Raw genomic sequence first — 22,066 nt, 5'->3', positions numbered from 1 at the left:
ACTACAACTCCCAGGAGGCTTAGCGGCCCGGGCCCGGGTGCCTGGCTGTGGAATCGGATGGGGCGTGTCGTTTTGTGAGCCACTTTAACCTAGAGATTTGCAAGGTTGGAAGTTCTGTGCTGGGAGTCAGGGAGAAATAGAGCTGGAGCAGAGAGAGGGGACCATGGCAGCCGTGGGCTTTGAGGAGTTCTCAGCACCTCCCGGCTCGGAGCTGGCGCTGCCTCCGCTGTTCAGTGGTCACATCCTGGAGAGCAAGCTTGAGTCCGAAGTGGAGTTCGTGTCTGGGGGTCTGGGCAGCTCCAGCCTCCAGGAGCGAGACGAAGAGGAGGAGGCCGGCGGCGGCCTCAATCGCAGGAAGTACCAGGCGCTGGGTCGGCGCTGCAGGGAGATCGAGCAGGTGAAGGAGCGGGTCCTGAACAGGCTCCATCAGATACAGAGGATAACACGGAGACTCCAGCAGGAGCGGAGGTTCCTCCTGAAGGTGCTGGACTCCTACGGCGACGACTACCGGGCCAGCCAGTTCACCATCTTACTGGAGGATGCGGGCAGCCAGGGCACAGACACCCCCACCCCAGGCAACGCTGAGAATGAGCCTCTGGAGAAAGAGGGGCTTACCCACCCAGGAGGACGCCAGCGCCCGCAGAAGCCAGCAGCCCGGCCCCTGGTGAGGGGCCCAGCGGGCGGAAGAAGCAGCGAGCACCATGGGGAGGGCGCCGGGCGGGAGTCCCGCTGACTCTGGAGCTGGCCTCCGTGCAGATAAAGGTGGAGGAAGACTTTGGCTTCGAAGCGGACGAGGCCCTGGACTCAAATTGGGTTTCTCAGGGGCCAGACAAGCTGCTGCCCTACCCCACCCTAGCCAGCCAGCCCCTCCTTTGACTGACCCCCCCCCCCAATAAATGGACCCCATGCTCCCCTTGGCAAAAAAAAAAAATGCTAAGCCCCTCGCCCGCCGCGCCGGCCTTGGCCTCACCCCCGGGGCCCGCACAGCGAGCGAAGAGCTAAGCCCCTCGCCCGCCACGCCGGCCCCTCTCGGCGAAGAGCGAAGGCCTGGGTTCCGGGCGCTAGAGGAAAACTGATGCCAGCAGCCAGGGGAAGGGGCCCCCAAGGGGCCCCAGACTGCAAGAGAGCACAGGCCGGGCTGAGGGACCCACCCGCCTGCACAAATTTGTGTGCACTGGGCCTCCAGTCTATATATATAAAAGGCTAATATGCAAAGTGTCCCCTCGGGAGTTTGGGAGATGGGGAGTTTGATTGCTCGTTATGATGTGTGCTGACCACCAGCGGGTGGCACAGAACATGGCAGGTGACCAGCAGCTGTGGCAAGTTGCTGAGGGAGCGAGGGAAGGAGGCGACGGGGAGGCAGGCAGGCGGGGACCTGGTAGGCCCTTATCACTGGCCAGGCCTAGGGACTCTACGTGTGCACGAATTTTCGTGCACTGGGCCTCTAGTCTATATAATAAAAGCCTAAGTGACCATTACGGCAGAACAACTGGAACGACCAGTCTCTATGATGCGCACTGACCACCAGGGGCAGTTGCTCAATGAAGGAGCTGCCCCCTAGTGGTCATTGTGCTTCCACAGGGGGAGCAGCGGCTCAGCCAGAAGCCTGGCTCACGGCTGGTGAGTGCAGCAGCGGTGGTGGGAGCCTCTCCCGCCTCCACAGCAGCGCTAAGGAGCAGTGAGCCAAGCAATAAGGAGCGAGCAAGTGGGTGGTAAGGAGTGAGGGATCGCAGATTGTGAGAGGGATGTCCGACTGCCGGCTTAGGCCTGATCCCCGCACCCCCCCCCCCCCGGGCCCTAAGCCAGCAGTCAGGCATTCCCCAAGGGGTCCTGGACTGTGAGAGGGCACGGGCCGGGCTGAGGGACCCTCCCTCCCCCCAGTGCACGAATTTCGCGCAGTGGGCCTCTCATTTTATATATAAGCACACATAGATGAAAAATTAATGGGTGAAAAAGTGTGATACTGTGCAAACATTAAGTATTAGAAAGCTGCTGTGGCTACATTAATCAGACGAAGTAGACTTCCAGACAGAGAATATTACAAGAAGTGACAATGGAAGTTTCATAGTGATGAGAGTACGTTTAATGAAGAAGACAGAGTTCTAAATACATAGGCTCCTAATAACAAAGCTTCAACATACATAAAGCAAAACTGTGACAGGACTAGATGGAAAAGTGGACAAATCTACAACAAAACTGAAAGTGTTATGTAAAATCTCATTTCCATGGTACTGTCTAACTCACATTTTTGCTGATTTTGATCTTTTGTCCAATCCCTATAACTACTAATGTCAAAACTCTACCAGTTTTTCAGAGGTTTCTATGTTAATTGGTGTTAAGTCTTTGATAGCTACATGGCTTGTCGAGTTTCTATTTGCCTAATGTCTGTGTGAGTCAGCTTTTTACAGCATGGTCATGTCTGAGTCTAGGGACAAGTCTTGCTTATTTTGGGGAACTCTCCTTAATGATGGCTTCATCCATAGCTGTATTTAGGCATGAAGGTTTTTGCGTTTAACTCAGTAAACAGTAGGCTCTAGCTTTATTAAGGATCTTTCGTACTTCAGGAACTTTTCATTGGGAAAATAATTATTTTAACAAGCATAAATTGTTATATTTTCAATAATACTTATATGACCTGGTCATAAAACTTGTGATGCTTGGACTAAGCTTTCGGGCTATTTTAAAAAAAACTTTATGGGAAGTGTCTTAAATGTCATAACCTCCATAGGACACACTCCTCAGTCCAGAATGAGACCACAGGAGTTCTGATTTCTGTGTTGGTGCTGAGTCATATGAACTCCATATGTCAGACTATTCATGAAAAAACCATATGAATGCTTTAATGAGAGTTCATTAGACGTGAATGTAGAATGAGTCAGTATCGGAAGGTCTTCATGTGACTTCATTACATTGAGTTCTTTGTTTCTTCCAGGGCGCTCTGGGACAGGGCTCCGGCTCTCAGCTCGTAGCTGTCCAGTACACAGAGACCACCAGCATCAGGTGAGAGAGTGTGGCCGCACCTGCTCATGAATTCTGTTATCTGTGAACCCACCTGCTTGCTAAGATGTCCTTGTGACCCCAAAATCCATACGCGAATTGCATTCATGGTCGTTTGCAAATGTGCGTAGCTGTTCCCAGGTGAGGTCTCCAGGGCAGCGCCCTGCTTCCTGGAGCAGGTGTCCTTCCCAGGTGTCGGTGCCATGGTCCCCGCATCCCTGTGCTTTTGGTTGGCAATTTCCCTGTTTAAAATGGCCCAAGTGCGGGGAGTGCTGATGTTCCCGGCGCTGGAGGGTGGATCTGTGACCCGGGAGAACGGCTTGTTGGGGGAGCTTCAGTCAGACCAGAGCCACCCGAGGTCAGAGTTAGCGAGCAAACAGTACATGGTCAGAAGGTATCTGAACAGAACACAGAAAACCAGGTGACACATGGGTCAGTCGATGACAGCGCTGCAGCCAGGGGCTTGCTGACCCTGCTGTCCCTTAGGGGAGTGGTTCACTGTTTGCTGAGTCAGTGTCCACAGAACATAAATGTCATGAGTAATAATTGACTGTATATTCAAGACACTATAGTCAGAAATGGCCTAGTGAGCAGATGGAATTATTTCAAAGGAAGTTCTTAGGACTCACTTATAATTAATTTCCTTTTAGGCTACTCTTTTATCCTCCTAAATTAACAAAAATTAATTGGAAAAAAAAATAAATTCATTGAAAACACAAAAGAAGAATGTAGAAAAAAACATGTAAGCTTTTTTTTTTTGAGAAAAATAAGCATTATTTCTTTAACTCTCCTTTAACCTATGTGTGTTGGCTTATTGTGCTAAACAGTGAAAGACCCTTATTGCTGAGAGCTGTGTCACTGTCGTCTGAGTGGATCTTGGGCCGGGCGTGGTCGGAGGTGCTGGGCGCTCTGTCCTGGCTCTGCAGTGAGGTGGCAGAGAGCGGAGCTGAGCAGTGCCGCCGAGCAGGCCGGGTGCTTCATGCACGCCTCTCAGCCTCCACCCATTGCAGTCCTTTTGTTGGCGAGGAAACCAGGGTTGCTCAGAGCTGGGCCTCCCCAAGGACACCCCCTGGAAGAGGAGGGCGGGCAGGCACAGCCAGGCCGGCGTGTTCTCGAGTCCTAAGCTGACAGTGGGGAGCGGAGCTGTCAGACGCATTGTTCACAGAGACCCAGCAGCACGCACGCCGGCGCAGGAAGCTGCTGGCTGATGCTCCTGGGACCTCCCCGTGCCTCCCAGCGCACGTGGCTACCTGAGTCTCCACTCAGAAGTGAGTCAGCCTCAGTGAATTGAATCTTACAGCTCTCCGACCTTGGGCTTTCAAACTCTTCTAGAAAACTGCTGAAAGGCTGCTCATATTTTGGTTGAGATTCCCATAGGCAGACGCAGGCTTAGAATGGATGCCTCTGAGACGCTGTGACAGTCTGTGGTATAAGAACGCCGCCTCCTCTCTCAGCAGGCCCTCAGGGAGGGAGCTCCAAGTGTACTACGCGTCCCCCCGAAGCTACCAAGACTTCTTTGATGCCATCCACAGACGGGGAGACACGTTTTACGTCGTGTCATTTCGAAGGGTAAGTGCATTTGGAAGGTTAAAAGACATGTTTTTGAGCACCTGCTCTGTACAGGGTGTCGGGCTGAGCCTTGGGGGATAAGGCTGTGAAGGGAGCCGTGGGAGCGCATGGAGCTGGCGCAGTGCTGTGGCACCTGCCGGACCCATTGCCACCGTGAGGGTGAGCGTGGGGTTGGTGCCAGGCAGGGACTGTGTCTTTAGGCAACATAAACTCCTCACTGATGTTGTTGTCATCCCTTAGCCATACTGTTTGTTTAAAACCAAAGGGGAGGTAAAAACATATAGGTTTCTGTTTAGGCTTGTGATGGGATACCCAGCGGTTAATGAGAAATTGAAGTCGCACAAGTGGGTTTCGGATGGCCATGGGCTGGTTAGTGCAGTGGCCGTGGGCTGGATAGTGCAGTGGCCGTGGGCTGGGTAGTGCAGTGGTCCTGGGCTGGTTAGTGCAGTGGCCATGGGCAGGGTAGTGCAGTGGCCATGGGCTGGGTAGTGCAGTGGCCGTGGGCTGGTTAGTGCAGTGGTCCTGGGCTGGTTAGTGCAATGGCCGTGGGCTGGGTAGTGCAGCGGCCGTGGGTTGTGATTAGTGTAGTGGCTATGGGCAGGGTAGTGCAGTGGCTGTGGGCGGGGTAGTGCAGTGGCCGTGGGTTGGGCAGTGCAGTGGCCATAGGCGGGGTAGTGCAGTGGCTGTGGGTAGGGTAGTACAGTGGCTGTGGGCTGGGCAGTGCAGTGGCCGTGGGTGGGGTAGTGCAGTGGCTGTGGGTGGGGCAGTGCAGTGGCTGTGGGCAGGGTAGTGCAGTGGCCGTGGGCTGGGCAGTGCAGTGGCCGTAGGCGGGGTAGTGCAGTGGCGGGGTTGTGGGATGTTTGGTTCTGGGTCATGAGGTTCTGTTCCTCTCTCTCCTTCAGCAAATGTTTACTCCTGTTGGTGAAGGACGTGTCAGATACTGGTCAGGTTATGTAAAAGTCAGTGTTTATACAAGCACTTCTGAATGTTACATGTTAAAGTGAATGGAAAAACACATCACAATTTATTCCATTTTTACTACAAAACAAAAACATGTTCTTCATGGAGTTGCCGTATGAATATTTCTGTGCTCTCTGTTAAACCAGGAACAAATGAATGAGCTAGAATTGCTGGTTTGTATCCTAGGTTTTTATTTTTATTTTTTATTGCTTTAAGAATGTGGAAGGGTATGGATCTAAATAAGCGTGTTCCAGCAGTGGAGTCCACAGTGCATTGTCTGCTGCTGTCACCACTGAACAGGAAGCCTGTTCTCTTCCTCAGGTGTCACTACCCAGGCGCCCGGGACTCTAGGAGCAGAGACTTGACCCTTGAAGATGAGGGAAATCAAGCTTTTCATGTGTTTTTGGCCTTAGGACCCAGGGGTGTGTGTCTGCCGCAGCAGCAGCCACAGTCACTTCAGCAGCAGGGGGCAGTCGAGAGGGGGTTTCCAGACGCACTCAGCAACTGCCGGCTGGTGAGACCAGGCACCTGCTTCAGGGCCACACAGTTCTGTTCCAAGTGGAGTAAGAGGGAACTTAAACACGGCGTCCAGCACCGGGAAGAAGACACTTGAGGGATGTGAGGATGAACGCACTGAAGTAAATGGGACAGAAGTTACTCCAGAGGGATGTTTGAACACTCAGATACTGGACACTTAGGTTCAGGATAACTTTGCCATTTCATCAGAACAGGAAAGTATCTGTTAGGAACAGCAGGTGTGCAGCCATGGGCTGAAGTCGGGTGAGTAGTGGGTTCCTAGGGAAGAGAACACGTACTTGTTAGGAGAAAACACGTCTGTTTGTCCAGGGACTGTTCTTATGGAGGAAGGGGATGGAGTTCTTCAGTATATGCTTGACACGTCTGCCTGTGTGAGAGCTAGTGCCCATTACACGTCTGCATGTGTGAGAGCTACTTCCCATTAGTTTACACGTCTGCCTGTGTGAGAGCTACTTCCCATTAGTTTACACACCTGCACGTGTGAGAGCTAGTTCCCATTAGTTTACACGTCTGCACGTGAGAGCTAGTTCCCATTAGTTTACACGTCTGCACGTGAGAGCTAGTTCCCATTAGTTTACACGTCTGCACGTGAGAGCTAGTTCCCATTAGTTTACACGCCTGCACGTGTGAGAGCTAGTTCCCATTAGTTTACACGTCTGCATGTGTGAGAGCTACTTCCCATTAGTTTACATGTCTGCATGTGTGAGAGCTAGTGCCCATTAGTTTACACATCTGCCGGTGTGAGAGCTAGTTCCCATTATTTTACACATCTGCCTGTGTGAGAGCTACTTCCCATTAGTTTACACATCTGCCTGTGTGAGAGCTAGTTCCCATTAGTTTACACGTCTGCACGTGTGAGAGCTAGTGCCCACTAGTTTACACGTCTGCACGTGTGAGAGCTAGTGCCCACTAGTTTACACGTCTGCCTGTGTGAGAGCTAGTTCCCATTAGTTTACACATCTGCCTATGTGAGAGCTAGTTCCCATTAGTTTACACGTCTGCATGTGTGAGAGCTAGTGCCCACTAGTTTACACGTCTGCATGTGTGAGAGCTAGTGCCCATTAGTGTAAAGTGCTGTTGGAGAATTGTTGATCCCCCGTAACCTTCACCTTCTGGTAGAAACAATCTTTCTCACATTCGGGGAACTATTAGGACTCTCATTGTTTGGATTCATTTCCTGATGACTGATTATTACATCTTGGTGAACTTCATTAGGTAACAGTCGTTAGAGACAACATCCTTTTTCTCTTTCTTGGTTTGTTTTCAGAGTGGGGCACGGAGTTAATTTCATTCTGACGACCATAGACTATATCATGGGATAGGAATTTGGTTCTTAAATCCTGGGTTGTTCTTTTGTTCTTGCTGAAATGAAAATGAAAGAAGTGATGCTTCTTGAAGCAACAGTTCGTTGTTTAGTGTTAATTGTTATAGTTAATGAACCGCTTTCCCAGACGCCCGCCCTCACCCCCGTCCTGCCTGATCCTGTTACAGTGGAGCTGAGTGCCTTCCAGCACAGACTTGCTCCCGAGGGAGAGGGTGCTCCTGTGCCCCCCGTGGGCCTGCAGACCTCGCCCGGCTCATCCCTTTGACTCTCCTGGAAGTGGCACCCCACTCGGTAACCTTCCCTACTCTATTTAGTTCCGGGAATCCCAGCTTGTCTCCTGTCATAGCTTCTCTTTCTCTCCTCTCTCTGACTGTTTTACTGTGATTTGGGGGAAGGGTGGTAAAATATAACTTTTCTTCCAAGTCATGTTGAATGTGGTATAACTGATACATTAATAAGAAAAAGTCCAGTCAAGTTTAAGGCGTATTTTCTCTTAACGCTTTCTGTACGAGAAAGCATTTAGTGTATTTAGGGGAGAAGGGTTTCAGAAACAGATATGCACGAGTGAAGCTGTAATTGGTCGGACATGCAGGTGCCTGCAGAGTGTGAGGCAGCACTGGCAAGAAGGTGGGAGGAGGGCATTTCTTCATCAGACCCCAGCACACACTGAAAGACTGTCCAGCCCGCTGGTCCCTGGAGAAGGGAGCCTTCCCCTGGCTGCTTCCCATCAAGAGCAGGCTCTCTGGCTCCGCTGACTACAGAGGCCACGTTAGCATCATCCGCACTCCTTCCCATGCTTCTTTCCTTGAGACGGATGCTACCTAGGGAACACTTTTGACTTCTGTAACCTCTATTTCCAGTACCTGTCCCTTTCCATCTGTTTCAAATATACACACAATGGAAGCTACACATGAGAACCTGAGCCATAGCTGTGGCCTGCCTCAGGGATGTCTCTCCCCACTTCATGAGTGCTTTATGTATTCCAGAGAAAGTGCCATATTTGGGTGTTGTATCCCTTCTTGGTCTCATAAAAATTCATTATATGTATCATATGTGTGGACTCGAAGGGTAATCTTAAGTAGTAGGGTCTTATTGTAATGGAGGAAGCACAGGAAGTATCCCTCTGTCTCCTACGTCATGACTGGCATGTGCCCTGGTCCTTGTAGCCGCTGTGGTCACTCCTGACTCAGTAGCAGCCCCAGGCAAGTCCACTTCTTTTTCACACGTGGCTCCTTCAGGCTCCCCAGCAGCAGGAGCACCTGACCGTGTGTCTGGTTATTGCCTCATGCCCAGACTTGCTGTGAGATCCGTGGCCACTCCTCTGGAGCAGGAAACAGACTGGGGCCAGGAGCCTGGGCCTTGCCTCTGATGAGTGAGGGCAGCGGCCCTTAGGGCCTCCTGAACTGTCTATTACACTCTGAACCCTGGTTCTAAAGAACTTTCCTTTTTTTGGCCCTGATTGTTCGATCTAAAGGGCTTGTCTTCTCATTCATCTCACAAGCCTCTTAAAAGCAGGATGAGCCTAACTGGCATGGCTCAGTGGTTGACCATTGACCTATGATCCAGTAGGTCATGGTTCAATTCCTGGTCAGGGCACATGCCTGGGCTGCGGGCTTGATCCCCAGTGTGAAGTGTGCAGGAGGCAGTTGATCAATGATTCTCTTTCATCATTGATGTTTCTATCTCTCTTTTCCTCTCCCTTCCTCTCTGAAATCAATAGAAATGTTAAAAAAAAAAAAAGGCAGGAAGTGCCACATGCTCTTTCATTACCACCCCTGACACTCTGCGCGGCGCCCGCCCCTCAGGACAACCGTCGGTGTGTGTGACTAAGAGAAGTCACAGTGATGAAGTTTGACGCTTTCTATCCTCTCATTTGATGGGTATTTTCACATCTAAGTTGTGTAAAGAAATGTGAACCTGTTGACTGGTCCATGCAGCAGCTGAGGCAAGGCTGGGTTCCAGCACAGCTCCGCCAGGTGGCCGGCCTGTTCCTACCTCTGAATTCAGCTTCAGAGCCGTGGGCATCACCCTGTGAAATGCATGTCTGTCCCTACAGTGTGTGGTGCTGACAATCTCAGTTTTTAATATTTGGCAAAAACATTTTGGCATGGACTCTTCTTAGAGCTCACTGCTCTCTTTTTTGGAGAAGGGTGGTGTCCAGTGTCTGTGTGGACTCAGGCAGTGGGAGCCTGACACTTCAAACTTCAGACAAAGTGCAGGAAAGGCTCCACCTGGTGCAGGAAGGTCGATGGTGATGTTCTTGGTTCAAAAGTTCATCCCCATCTAAATCCATAAAGAAGAATGTCACAAAATAGCAGTGGGATTAGAAAGATTAAAAATAGTGTCAGAGTAAGTGGATGCTGCACGGACATGCTCCCAGGACCAAACTGGAGTTACAACTAAAATATAGAAAAATTTTCGGAATAACCAACAGACTCACTGGAGAGAACCCTAATAACCGAGGACCGAAGTGGAGACTGCATAGAGACTGGTAGGAGGGGCGGAGGCATGAAAAGACTGGCCGAGCTCCCACAGACAGCAACTGAAGTTTCAGAAAGATACCTCAGTGATAGAGGATTGCCACTGAGAACTCTGGGGTCTCATCCCCAAGCTGGGTCCCCCAGTAGAGAGCATCAGAACTGAGAAGGGTGCCCACATAACATCTGGCTGTGTAAGGCAGCGGGGTTGCTGTCTGCTAGGGAGAGGCAGCTGGAAACTCAGGCACCCTCTTAAAGGGCCAAAGTACAGAATTCCCTGCGGAGCCACCCACCTTGTGCTCCTGGAGAGGGAGGGCAGAATGGACGAGCTGTGTGAGCAGAAAGCCAGGATCAGGGGCTCTGGGGTCAGAGCTCAGAAGGCAGACACCCTGGTTTCCTGTGCTAAGTCATTCCTCATGCTGTGGAGGTCATCTTTCTCACACAGACATTTATTATACAGGCGACCTTGCCTGGGGGGAAGACAGTTGACCCACCCTTTTAGAAAACACCTTACCCCACGATGTGACGTTTCTGAGGCCAATTAAGAGACTGAGAATAATAGTTAGACTCCAGGCAGAAGCAGTTGTCCCACCAGGATGATTGCCTGAGGGAATCAAGATGGAATCCTATCAGTCTGTAGACAGAGGCATCCTCTGGAGGCTTTGAGTCTTTGCCTAACCTAATTAGTCAGAAACAGCGTTTGACACTGTCCTGCACTAGAGATTGAGAGGCATAGCAGATCTACCTAATACATAGTCACAGACCCAAACAGGCAGCCAAAATGAGAAGACAAAGAAACAACCCACAAATGAAAGAACAAGAGAATTCTCCAGAAGAAGAGATAAATGAAATGGAGATAAGAAATGTTTCTGATACAGAGTTCAGAATAAAGTAAAGATGCTCAACAGCATGAGAAAAGATAGAGTAATTATGAAAACAGAAATAAAGAATGCCATAGCACAGATAAAGAACACATTGGAGGAATACACAGCAAATTAGGGGAAGCTGAGGATCAAATCAGTGAATTAGAAGACAGGGTTGGAAAAATCAATCAGAGAACCAAAAAGAAAAAAACAGGAGGACAGCGTAAGGGAGCTATGGGACAACATGAAACATAACAATATTTGAATAGCAGGTGTGCCAGAAGAGGCAGAAAGGGAGGAGGGATAGAGAACATGTTTGAAGAAGTAATGGCAGAAAACTTCCCTAACCTGGTGAAGGAAAAAGTCACACAAGTTCAGGAGGCACAGAGAACCCCAAGCAAGAAGAACCCAAATAGGCCCATGCCCAGACACTTCATATTTTAAAATGCTAAAAATTAAAGACAAAGAATCTTAAAGGCAGCAAGAGAAAAGCAAACTGTTACCTACAAAAGAACCCCCATAAAGCTGACACCTGATATCTCATCAGAAACTCTACAGGCCAGAAGGGAATGGCATGAAGTACTCAAGGTAATAGGAAGCAAGGATCTGAGACCAAGATTACTGTATCCAGCAGGCTATCATTCAGAATAGATGGTCAAATAAAGAGCTTCCCGGACAAAAAAAATGGCTAAAGGAGTTATCACCACCAAGCCAGCATTACAAGAAATGCTAAAGGGACTGCTGTGATGAGAAGAAAGAGAGAGAATCCTAGCCATACAGAATTAAAATGGCAATAAGTAAGTACCTATTAATAATAACCCTGAATGTAAATGGATTAAATGCTCTACTCAAAAGGCATCGAGTAGCTGAATGGATACAAAAACATGACCCAACTATATGCTATCTACAAGAGACCCACCTCAGAACAAAAGACACGCACTGGATGAGAGTGAAGGGATGGAAAATTTTTTTCCATGCAAATGGGAAAGAAAAAAGCTGGAGTAGCAATACTCATATCTGACAAAATAGACTTCAGCATGAAGGCCATCACAAGGGACAACAAAGGGCACTCCATATACTAAAGGGATTGATCCAACAAGAGAATATAACCCTGGTAAACATATATGCACCCAATCTAGGAGGACCTAAATGTATAAAATTTTTTTTTTCTAGAGGCCTATAACAGAGAGATCAACAACAATACAATCAGAGTAGGGACTTTAACACCCCGCTGACTTCACTGGCTAGATCTTCCAGACAAAAGCATAACAAGAAATAGTGACTCTAAATGATACACTGGATCAAATGGATTTAATTTACATTTATAGAACATTTCACCCCAAAACTGAAGAATATACCACCTTCTTCTCAAGTGCACATGGATCATTAACAAAGATAGACCACATGTTAGGACACAAACAAGTCTCTACAAGTTCAAGATGATTGAAATCATATAAAGCATCTTCTCAGATCACAGTGGAATGAAATTAGAAATCAATTACAGTAAAGACGCCACAAAACATTCAACACATGGAGGCTAAGTAGCATGTTATTAAACAATAAATGGTTTACCAACGAGATCAAGAAAGAAATAAAAAACTTCCTGGAAACAAATGAAAATGAACACACAATGACCCAAAATATCTGGGACACAGCAAAAGCAGTCCTCAGAGGGAAGTTTATAGCACTATTGGCCTACCTGAAAAACCAAGAAAAAATAAACAATAAACTATTTAACCCTACAACTTAAACAACTTGAAAGATAACAAGAAAAGTCCAGAGTAAATAGAAGGAAGGAAATAATAAAGATTAGAGCAGAAATAAATGACATAGAGACTAAAAAATCAAAAATAAAAAAATCAATGAAACCAAGAGCTGGTTCTTTGAAAGGATAAACAAAATTGACAGACCATTAGCCAGACTCATCAAGAAACAAAGAGAGGACCCAAATAAATAATATCAGAAATGAAAGCAAAGAAATAACCATTGACACCACAGAAATACAAAGGATTGTAAGGAAATACTATGAACAAACTATATGCCAACAAGTGGGGCAATGTGGGTGAAATGGGCAAATTCCTAGAAAAATCGTCTCCCAAAACTGAATCAGGAAGAATCAGAAAACCTGAATTGGCCAATAACAACTGATGAAATGGAAGCAGTAATCTAAACACTCCTAGCAAACAAAAGCCTGGGTCTGGACGGCTTCACAGGGGAGTTTTACCAAACAGTCAAAGAAAAACTAACACCTATCCTCCTCAAACTATTCCAAAGTATCCAAGAGCAAGGAACACTTCCAAGCTCTTTTTTTTTATGAGGCCAGCATTATCCTGATTTCAAAACCAGATGAAGACACTACAAAGAAAGAGAATTACAGGTCTATATCCCTGATGAACATAGATGCTAAAATCCTCAGCAAAATATTAGCAAATTGCATCCAGCAATATATTAAAAAGATTATACACCATGACCAAGTGAGATTTATTCCAAGGATGCAGACCTGGTACAATATTTGCAAAACAATAAATGTGATATATCACAAACAGATTGAGAGATAAAAATCACATGCTCATATCAATAGACAGAGAAAAAGCATTTGACAAAATCCAACACCCATTTTTGATAAAAACTCTCAGCAAAGTGGGAATAGTGGGAGCATATCTCAACAGGTTAAAGGCCATATATGACAAACCTACAGCGAACATCATACTCAATGGGCAAAAACTAAAACCATTTCCCCTAAGAACAGGAACAAGACAGTGATGTCCACTCTTATTTACCACTCTTACTCAACATAGTACTAGAAGTCCTAGCCACAGTGTTCAGACAAGAAGAAGAAATAAAAGGCATCCAAATTGGAAAGGAGGAAGTAAAACTCTCATTATTCACAGGCAGCGTGATATTGTACATAGAAAACCCTAAAGACTCCATCAAATAACTACTAGATTTAATCAATGAATTAGACAATGTAACAGGATACAAAAGCAACACCCAAAAATCGATGTTTTTTTTATACACCCATAATGAATTCTCAGAAAGATAAACTAAACAAATTCCATTTACCATTGCAACAAAAAAATTAAGATACTTGGGAATAAACTTTACCAAGGAGGTAAAAGACCTGTATTCAGAAAACTACAGGACGTTGTAAAGAGAGAGAGAGAAGAAGATATAAACAAGTGGAAGTATATACCATGTTAATGGATTGGTAGACTCAACATCATTAAAATGTCCATACTACCCCACGCAATCCACAGATTCAATGCAATCCCTATTAAAATACCAACAGCATATTTCACAGATCTAGAACAAATACTCCAAAAATTCATATGGAACCAAAAAGGACCCCGAATAGCTGCAGCAATCTTGAGAACAAAAAACAAAGTTGGAAGAATCATAATACCAGATATCAAGTTATACTACAAAGCCACCGTAATCAAAACAGCCTAGTACTGGCAAAAGAATAGGCTTATAGATCAATGGAACAGAACAGAGACCCACAAATTGATCCAAGACATTATGCCAATTAATATTTGACCAAGTAGACAAGAGTATACAATGGAGGCAAGACAGTCTCTTCAATAAATATACATATTGGGAAAATTGGACAGATACATGCAAAAAAATGAAACTAGACCACCAACTTACCTCATACACAAGAATAACTCAAAATGGATAATAAACTTAAATGTAAGTTGTGAAACCATAAAAATCCTAGAAGAAACCATATGTAGCAAAACCTCAGACATCTCTTTTAGCACTGTGTTTATGGATACATCTCCTAAGGCAAAGAAAACTAAGGAGAAAATAAACAAATGGGACTACATCAAAATAATAATACAATCAAAATACATACGCTTCTGCACATTCCAACAAAACGAAAAGGGAGCCCACTGTATGGGAGAACATGTTTGGCAATGATACATCTAGTAAAGGTTTAATATCCAAAGTATATAAGGAACTCATACAACTTAACAATAGGAAGGCAAACAATCCAAGTAAAAAATGGGCAAAGGACCTAAGTAGACACTTCTTCAAAGTGGACATACAGAGGCCAAGAGACAGATGAAAACATGCTCAATGTCACTGATCATCAGAGAGATGCTAATTCAAAGGACAATGAGGTATCACCTGTCATAATGGCTACCATCAGCACTTCAACAAATGACAAGTGCTGGCGAGGATGTGGAGAAAAGGGAACCCTAGTTCACTGCTAGTGGGAATGCAGACTGATGCAGCCATTATGGAAAACAGTATGGAGTTTCCTCAAAAATTAAATATGGATCTGCCATTTGACCCAGTGATCCCATTTCTAGGAATATATCCTAAGAAATCCGAAACACCCATCGGAAAGAATGTATGCACCCCTATGTTCATAGCAGCACAGTGTACAATAGCTAAGATCTGGAAACAGCCCAAGTGCCATCAGTAGATGAGTGGATAAAAAACTGTGGTACATCTATACCAGGGAATACTATGCAGCTGTAAAAGAGAAGGATCTCTTACCCTTTGGGACAGCATGAAGGGACCTGGTGAGTTTTATACTAAGGGAAATAAGTCAGTCAGAGAAAGACAAGTATCACATGATCACACTCATATGTGGAATCTAAATACAGTGGGGCCTTGAGTTACAAATGTTCCGACTAACGAGTTTTTTTAGATACCAGCTGTCTCTCGGCCAATTTTTTGCATTGAGTTGACAGTAATTTGAGTTAACGAGCTCCTTAATGAGCTCGGTCTTGGAATGAATTAAACTCGTAAGTCAAGGCCCCACTGTAACAAAATAAACTGATGAATGGAGTGGATACAGAGACGTGGAAGCATGGAACAGAGTGCGGAATCTCGGAAGGCAGGGGAGGGTGGGATGGTGGGAGGTAGTCAACCAAGGACCTGTATGCATATATGCATGGCCCATGGACACAGACAGTGGGGCAGCGAGGGCCTGGGATGGGGGCAGGCTGGAGGAGGTCCATGGGGGAAAAAAGGGTACATATGTAATACCTTCAACAATAATTATTAAAGAAAAACAAAATAGCAGTGGTATTTCCTAAAGTAATGCCTCGATAAATATCTAAGACATGCTTAGAAGAATGGTTTATTTTCTTAAGGCATATTATTTATTTATTGGAAATTTCTGTTTAGTATATATACCTTTATGCAAAACCTTCAGAGGCAAGAATGATTTCTTTCGTCTCCTTTGAAAGGGACACAGATCTCTTGTTTTGAAACTTTACAGCCTACTTGGGTCTGAAGTTGGGCCATTTTGTTATCTGCACTTTCATGGCCTTTTAGTCAGATTTTTTCTCTAGCTTGAGAAAAATGTGAATATATGAGTTTTGAAAGATACGTGCTTTAAAACAATGTCTTATCTAAGAAGCATGACTTTTAAAAGGCTTTTTGCTAATTTTTTTTGGCTTTATATATATATTTTAATATTGTCCCTCATTTATCAATTTTGCTTATGAAACTACTTATTTTACTTAAATCCAAAAACTGTAGGTATTGTGATAAGAAGAGTTCCCAATTTGATAGGTAAAAAATGCTACCAAACTACTATTTTGATTTGTACTTCCTTTCTGACTTGTGAGTTTGAGTTTCCTTCCTTCTTTCCTTCTTCCTTCTTTCTTTCCACTTCTATTGACTTTATTAGGGTGAGATTGGTTAATAAAATTATACATGTTTCAGGGGTCCAATTCTATAATACATCATCCATATGTTGTGTGTTCACCACCCCAAGTTAAGTCTCCTTCAGTCACCATTTATCCTCCTTGGCCCTCTCCTGCCTCCCCCATCCCCTGACCCCTGGTCATCCTCACACTGTTTTGGTGTTTATGAATTTGTTTTTTTTTGTGGTTTTTTTTTTACTTAATCCCTTCAACTATTCACCCAGCCCCCAGCCTCCTCCCCCCTGACAGCTGCTAATTAATGTTTTAGTTACTTTGAAATGCACTCTCATTCAGGTCTAAAGCACATTATAAACAACAGTGCAGAGTTGTCTCAGCATCCACAGTGCCCTTACCGACTCCATCGGTGACATCTCTTGTCCCTTTTCTGTCTCATTTCAGTTTATTCAAACACCGACACCTTCACGTAAGGCTGTGTGGTTCACAGACCTCTTTCACCTTTGGCACCTTGTGAGTCCCTTACAGGTAGTGAAGTGAGTATTCCCAGTCCTGTTTACAGACAAAAGATGAGGCAAGGGACATGGAGGGCTAGTTGAGGACACAAATGGTAGATGGCAGCTGGGCAGGGACCGAGCTGCTGTGATCAGCCAGTGGCTCTCCTTGCCTCTGGGGCTGCCTGCGAGCTCACCGTGACAGAAGAGCCACGCGGCCGCGGGCGGCCGTGCCGTTCCTGCGGGGTGATGACATGCGCTCTGTCTGCTAATCTCGTGTTGTAGATCGTGCACTTGATTAGGTTACACTTGCATAACCGTACAATCACTAAGGTCTGAAAGATTCCAAACAAGGAACAGGACTGATAGGCTTTGAGAGTTTCTGGTTTCTTTTTAAAACAGTTGGAAAACATATCTTTGCTGTTATTAATTAGGAAGTAATTTAGCCAAAATGGTCACTACTTCAAGATCAGTCTCCAGAACTTCTCAGTGCAGTGTGGTCCTGTGCGTGTGTGCAGGCATCCCATGACAGGGCCTGTGTGTGGCGGCCAGATCCCTGAGATGAGGAATGTTTGATCTGAAGCTCCTCGTTAAGTGTGAGTTACTGCTGTGGTTTTGGGGGATTTAGTCATTTGTTCCTTGGCGCTGTAACAGACTGCTGGTAACAAAAAGAATCAATTATTTGGACTTTTCAGTTGCAAACTCTAAAATAACTTGCATGTTTGAGAGAGAACTGTTCAGTCGGCTCTGTAACTAGACTGTGTGTAGAATACGCCGGGCACACGGCCGTACACTCTCGAGTCTGTGAAGTCTCGGGCTCCTCAGGCAGTTCCGGGCTCTGCTGAGTGATCTGCAGGCTGCACACCGCGGACGAGCTGCCCATCGCGGTCTGTGCCGAGGCCCGTGGCCGTGAGGAGGCCCTGGGAGCTGGCGCTCGCTGTCGTATTCAGGCCCTGGAACATGGTTTTCTGGGTCCTGCGGTTCAGAGGTTACTAGAGCTGGGGTTTGCGGAAACAAAGGGCATTTTCCTCAGTGATGTTTAAAATTACTTTTTTAATTTGAATAACAATCAACGTTAAAAAGCTGGTTTGGCTGTAATTTGATGTGGATGGACTTGAGCTGCAGAGCAGTCACTCCTGAGACTCCCGTCTCCTGCAGGCAGGGGAGGTGCTGCTGGTTTCCTTACCAGAGTTCAGACTTTTGTGCTGAGGAAGGAAACATTTCCTGGAAGCAGATCTGCACTCTCAGAAAGAGTTCTTCTTCACATCACGAATATGTGAAGGAAAATGTTTTAAAAAAATATTTTTATTGATTTCAGAGAGGAAGAGAGAGGGAGATAGCAACATCAATGAGGAGAGAGAATCATTGATTGCCTGTGTCCTACACGCCCCCCACTGGGGATTGAGCCCGCAACCCAGGCATGAGCCCTGACTGGGATCCAAACTGTGACCTCCTGGTTCATAGGTCGATGCTCCACCACTGAGCCACGCCGGCCGGGCGGAAAATGCTTTTTTAAACAGTTCGTCTCTGCAGACATTGGAGTCCTGCACTGCCCAGACTCTGCCACTCACCCTGTGACTGCGGGCAGATCGCGGCCCCTCCTGCTCAGGGTCCTGCTGTGTAAAGGATGCAGCTGGAGAGGCTTGTGCTGCTCGTCAGCTCCAGAGGCTGCTGTCATTCTGTGACTGCGTGTCTGCATGCGTGAGATCTGTAATGTCGTGTTAAACACCTCGAGTCACTAAAGTGATTCAACCGAATGGAGTTAGTGCACTTCAAGGGTTTTGAAAAACAACCATAATGAAACAACAAAATGTCAAGTTACAAGGTGGGCCCATAAATTGACGAGTTTGAGTCTTTAGTAGCTGGTGATGTCAGAATGTATTCAATGACCCCTTTCACAGTGCTCACAGGTGCCAGCCTCTCCTCACAGTGTCCCTCTGAGGCAGGTGCCGTGCTTACCCTGTTAAGGAGGGGGCGCCGGAGGCACAGAGGTTAGCGCCCTTGTCCAGGGAGACAGCTCAGAAGTGAACGTTTAGCTCCAGGGTCTATGTTTCTCTGACCACTTCCCCGCACTGCCCTTTCAGAACCTTGATATCCAAATGTCTTCGCTTTCTAAGAATTTAGCCTGGAATTTAGTTCCATTGATCTTTCTGCTCACAACATACTTTGAGTTGTTTTAGGTTTATTTCCCAAAGAGAACAAGACAGAGCCCTGTGGAAATGGAGCCACATGTAACTTAAAAATAATGTTATGGGAGGAAGAAGGGCTCGCAGGAAGCAGAGGAAGCCATTAGAGGTGTAGGAGAGGTTTGGATGGTGTACCACGAAGGAAGGGAAAAAAGACTTTTTTTTTTTAAAAACATGGAGGTCAGGAGAAGAGTTTAAAAAGGAGGCTGTCAGCAGCGTCGGCTGTCAGAGCGCACTGAGGAGAAAGGAGAACACCCTTTGTCTGTATAAGCCTGGTCAGTGGTGACCTGAGCCCACAGTCACAGTAGAGAAGTCAGGACAGAATCTGAGCGGCATTGGGTGAGGCTGTGGAGGGAGTCACGTGGGGGGTTGGGCAAATCTGGTCTGGAAGGGACGGGGGCTCGTGGACAGTGTATGTGCGTGTTTAAGGCCAGAGAGATATAAAGGTAAAGTGTAAGGTAAATAGAGACCACTGTGGTTTACTGCTACCCATAGAAACAGAGCAGAGCATATATTTTATGTTCTAAAGGAGCTTCAGTCTGTATTTGTTCCTCATCTGAACTAGCATTTTCTTTTTAAAACAAAGCCTGAGAAGTCGAGAACAATTTTTGTTTGTTTATTTGCAGTAGTGGGACTACAACAAAATAAAAGTATGGAAGGGATTAAAACCAGATCTTAAAAAATAAAAGCTTATTTAAAATATTGCTTAAGATATTAAAAGTCATCTAAATCTTACATAAGGACCTGGCTTTTAATAATGGTAAAGAGTTTTAAAAATATAAAGGTCAGTAGACCTACTTTTAATTAAATTTATATACAGATGGTCTTGGAGTTGTTCCTCATATAAAGTCAGAAAACTAGCAAAGTAGTCTGTTAAATCAGCCAGGTTTGGTGTGAGCTTTTAGCTGACGTCACAGGCTTAATTAAGGAGGCGGCGGTTATGGTCCTTAGGAAAGTGGTGATTTATGACCTGACTCTGGATGAAGGTCTGAAGCACTGTGTCATTTCCTCCCCTCCCCCACATGGTGATTTGTTCATTTTGGACTCTAATTTGTTTAACTTTGACACCGTCAGCAAATCTGAACACTGACACTTACTTGGTGTTTAGTTGTGTGACATGAATTTCCAGGCCTGGATGCTAAGCTATAAAGGGCCTGTTGTGGGTGGGCTCTGAGGAGCCTCCGTCCGTAGTCAGAATCACACGCAGCCGGGTGACGGTTGGGTTTGCTGAGGCTGGGAGGATAGTGTTGGTCGCACTAACAATGGGGGGATTGTTGCTTAATGCCCGTTTCCCCTGCCAGGCCTTACTCACCCTGAGGGCAGGGACCCTCTTAGTCATCACTCTGTGCCCAGCATCCAGGCATGGAGCAGGTGGGAAGTCCTGAGGGCGAGGACCCACAAATGAACGGATGCCAGATCCATCAGTTTTACACAGATTCTAAATTAGTCTACACCGGCACCATGACGTGATGGAGAATCTGTAATAGACACGCTTCTGGAGTGTTTGTGTCAGGGCCATCTGCGTCTCAGGGTCAATCTAGGAATCAGTGTTTGAAAACCAGTGACTTCAGGTACATTTTTAAAAGGCTAGGCACCATTTGCACGCAAGGAATGCCTGTGTACCTGGGGAAAGAGAACTTTAAGTGAGGACACTAACCAGACTGCAGTGCCCCATATGCTGTAGAGCGGCGGTTCTCAACCTGTGGGTCGCGACCCCTTTGGAGGTCGAATGACCCTTTCACAGGGGTCGCCTAAGACCATTGGAAAACACATATATAATTACATACTGTTTTTGTGATTAATCACTATGCTTTAATTATGTTCAATTTGTAACAATGAAAATACATCCTGCATATCAGATATTTACATGACGATTCATAACAGTAGCAACATTACAGTTATGAAGTAGCCACGAAAATAATTTTATGGCTGGGGGTCACCACAACATGAGGAACTGTGTTAAAGGGTCGCAGCATTAGGAAGGTTGAGAACCACGGCTGTAGAGGGAGTCAGCGCAGACTGAACAAGCGCTGTGCTTGCGGAACCCCCTATGCAGGGCCTGCGGTGTGCGGACGGGTGGGCAGTGCAGCATTTGTCCCCTGCACTGTGCTTGCTTTGGTCATGGGAGGCATCCACGAAGAGCTTGTCAGCGTAAACTGTTACATCTTCCAGAGCCTATATTGTGAATAATTTTAGCCATCTATGTCTGATTAGAATATGCCTAGTAATAAATCTTAAAACTAAGACTAAAATACATGATACAGAATAAACCAGCCTCTGTTATTCAGTTTAAGTTTTATAGATATTTCTCTTCCAGTTCCATTTACTTCTTTTAAAAAAATATATATTTTTATTGATTTCAGAGAGGAGGTGAGAGGGAGAGAGAGATAGAAACATCAATGATGAGAGAGAATCACCGATCGGCTGCTTCCTGCACGCCCTCTACTCAGATTGAGCCCACATCCCAGGCATGTGCCCTTGACTGGAATCGAACCCAGGACCCTTCAGTATGCAGGCCGACATTCTATCCACCGAGCCACACCAGCCAGGGCCCAGTTCCATTTACTTTTGAAAGGAATTCAGTGCCTTTTACTCTGTGGAGAGTGAGTGTGCTTGGAGCTGGTGTCAGTTTGCTGTGAAGCCCTGGAAGGAGCCTGCAGTCCCTGAGGTGTGGTTCAAGGCTGTGACCTCATTTCCCTCACATGTATCCCAGAAGTGGGGTTGCTCCATCAGATGGTAGCTCTTGTTTTGATTCTTTGAGGCACCTCCCTACTGTTTTCCATGATGGGTTAGTTTTTTTAAAACAGTTTCATTGAGGTATAATTGACATATAAGAAACTGCACATAGGTAACTACACATTTTATAAGGTTTCACGTCTGTATATATCTGTGACATCACCACAGTCAAGATGCTCAGCTTGTCTGCCTTTTCCAACTCTCTCCCATCATCATGACCACTGATCTTCCTTCTGTTACTATAAATCGTTTACATTAAAAACAATTTTATATGAAGGATCCTACATGATGTAGTTTTTCTT

General features: G+C 46.0%; 1 protein-coding gene and 1 pseudogene across 3 annotated transcripts in view; both read left to right on the top strand.

Annotated features, from left to right (window-relative positions):
- ATF6 (activating transcription factor 6) overlaps positions 1–22,066 on the top strand; it is a 137,244-nt gene that overhangs the window by 78,394 nt on the left and 36,784 nt on the right. The window contains exons 14-15 of one of the 2 annotated variants that reach the window (XM_081112587.1): positions 2,933–3,000; positions 4,455–4,566. In XM_081112587.1, the coding sequence (XP_080968713.1) occupies positions 2,933–3,000; positions 4,455–4,566 (180 nt within the window). Of the gene's footprint in view, positions 1–2,932; positions 3,001–4,451; positions 4,567–22,066 lie in introns of both variants that reach the window. The other variant, XM_081112586.1, reaches the window with a different exon arrangement.
- On the top strand, positions 146–1,920 carry LOC308534218 (TCF3 fusion partner-like; annotated as a pseudogene). The gene has a single exon. The product of its transcript is annotated as a TCF3 fusion partner-like (transcript).

Source organism: Myotis nattereri (assembly GCF_964212035.1).
Source record: "Myotis nattereri genome assembly, chromosome: 18".
In the NCBI taxonomy this organism is placed as follows: Eukaryota; Metazoa; Chordata; class Mammalia; order Chiroptera; family Vespertilionidae; genus Myotis; species Myotis nattereri.
This window is presented reverse-complemented; position numbering and strand designations above follow the sequence as displayed.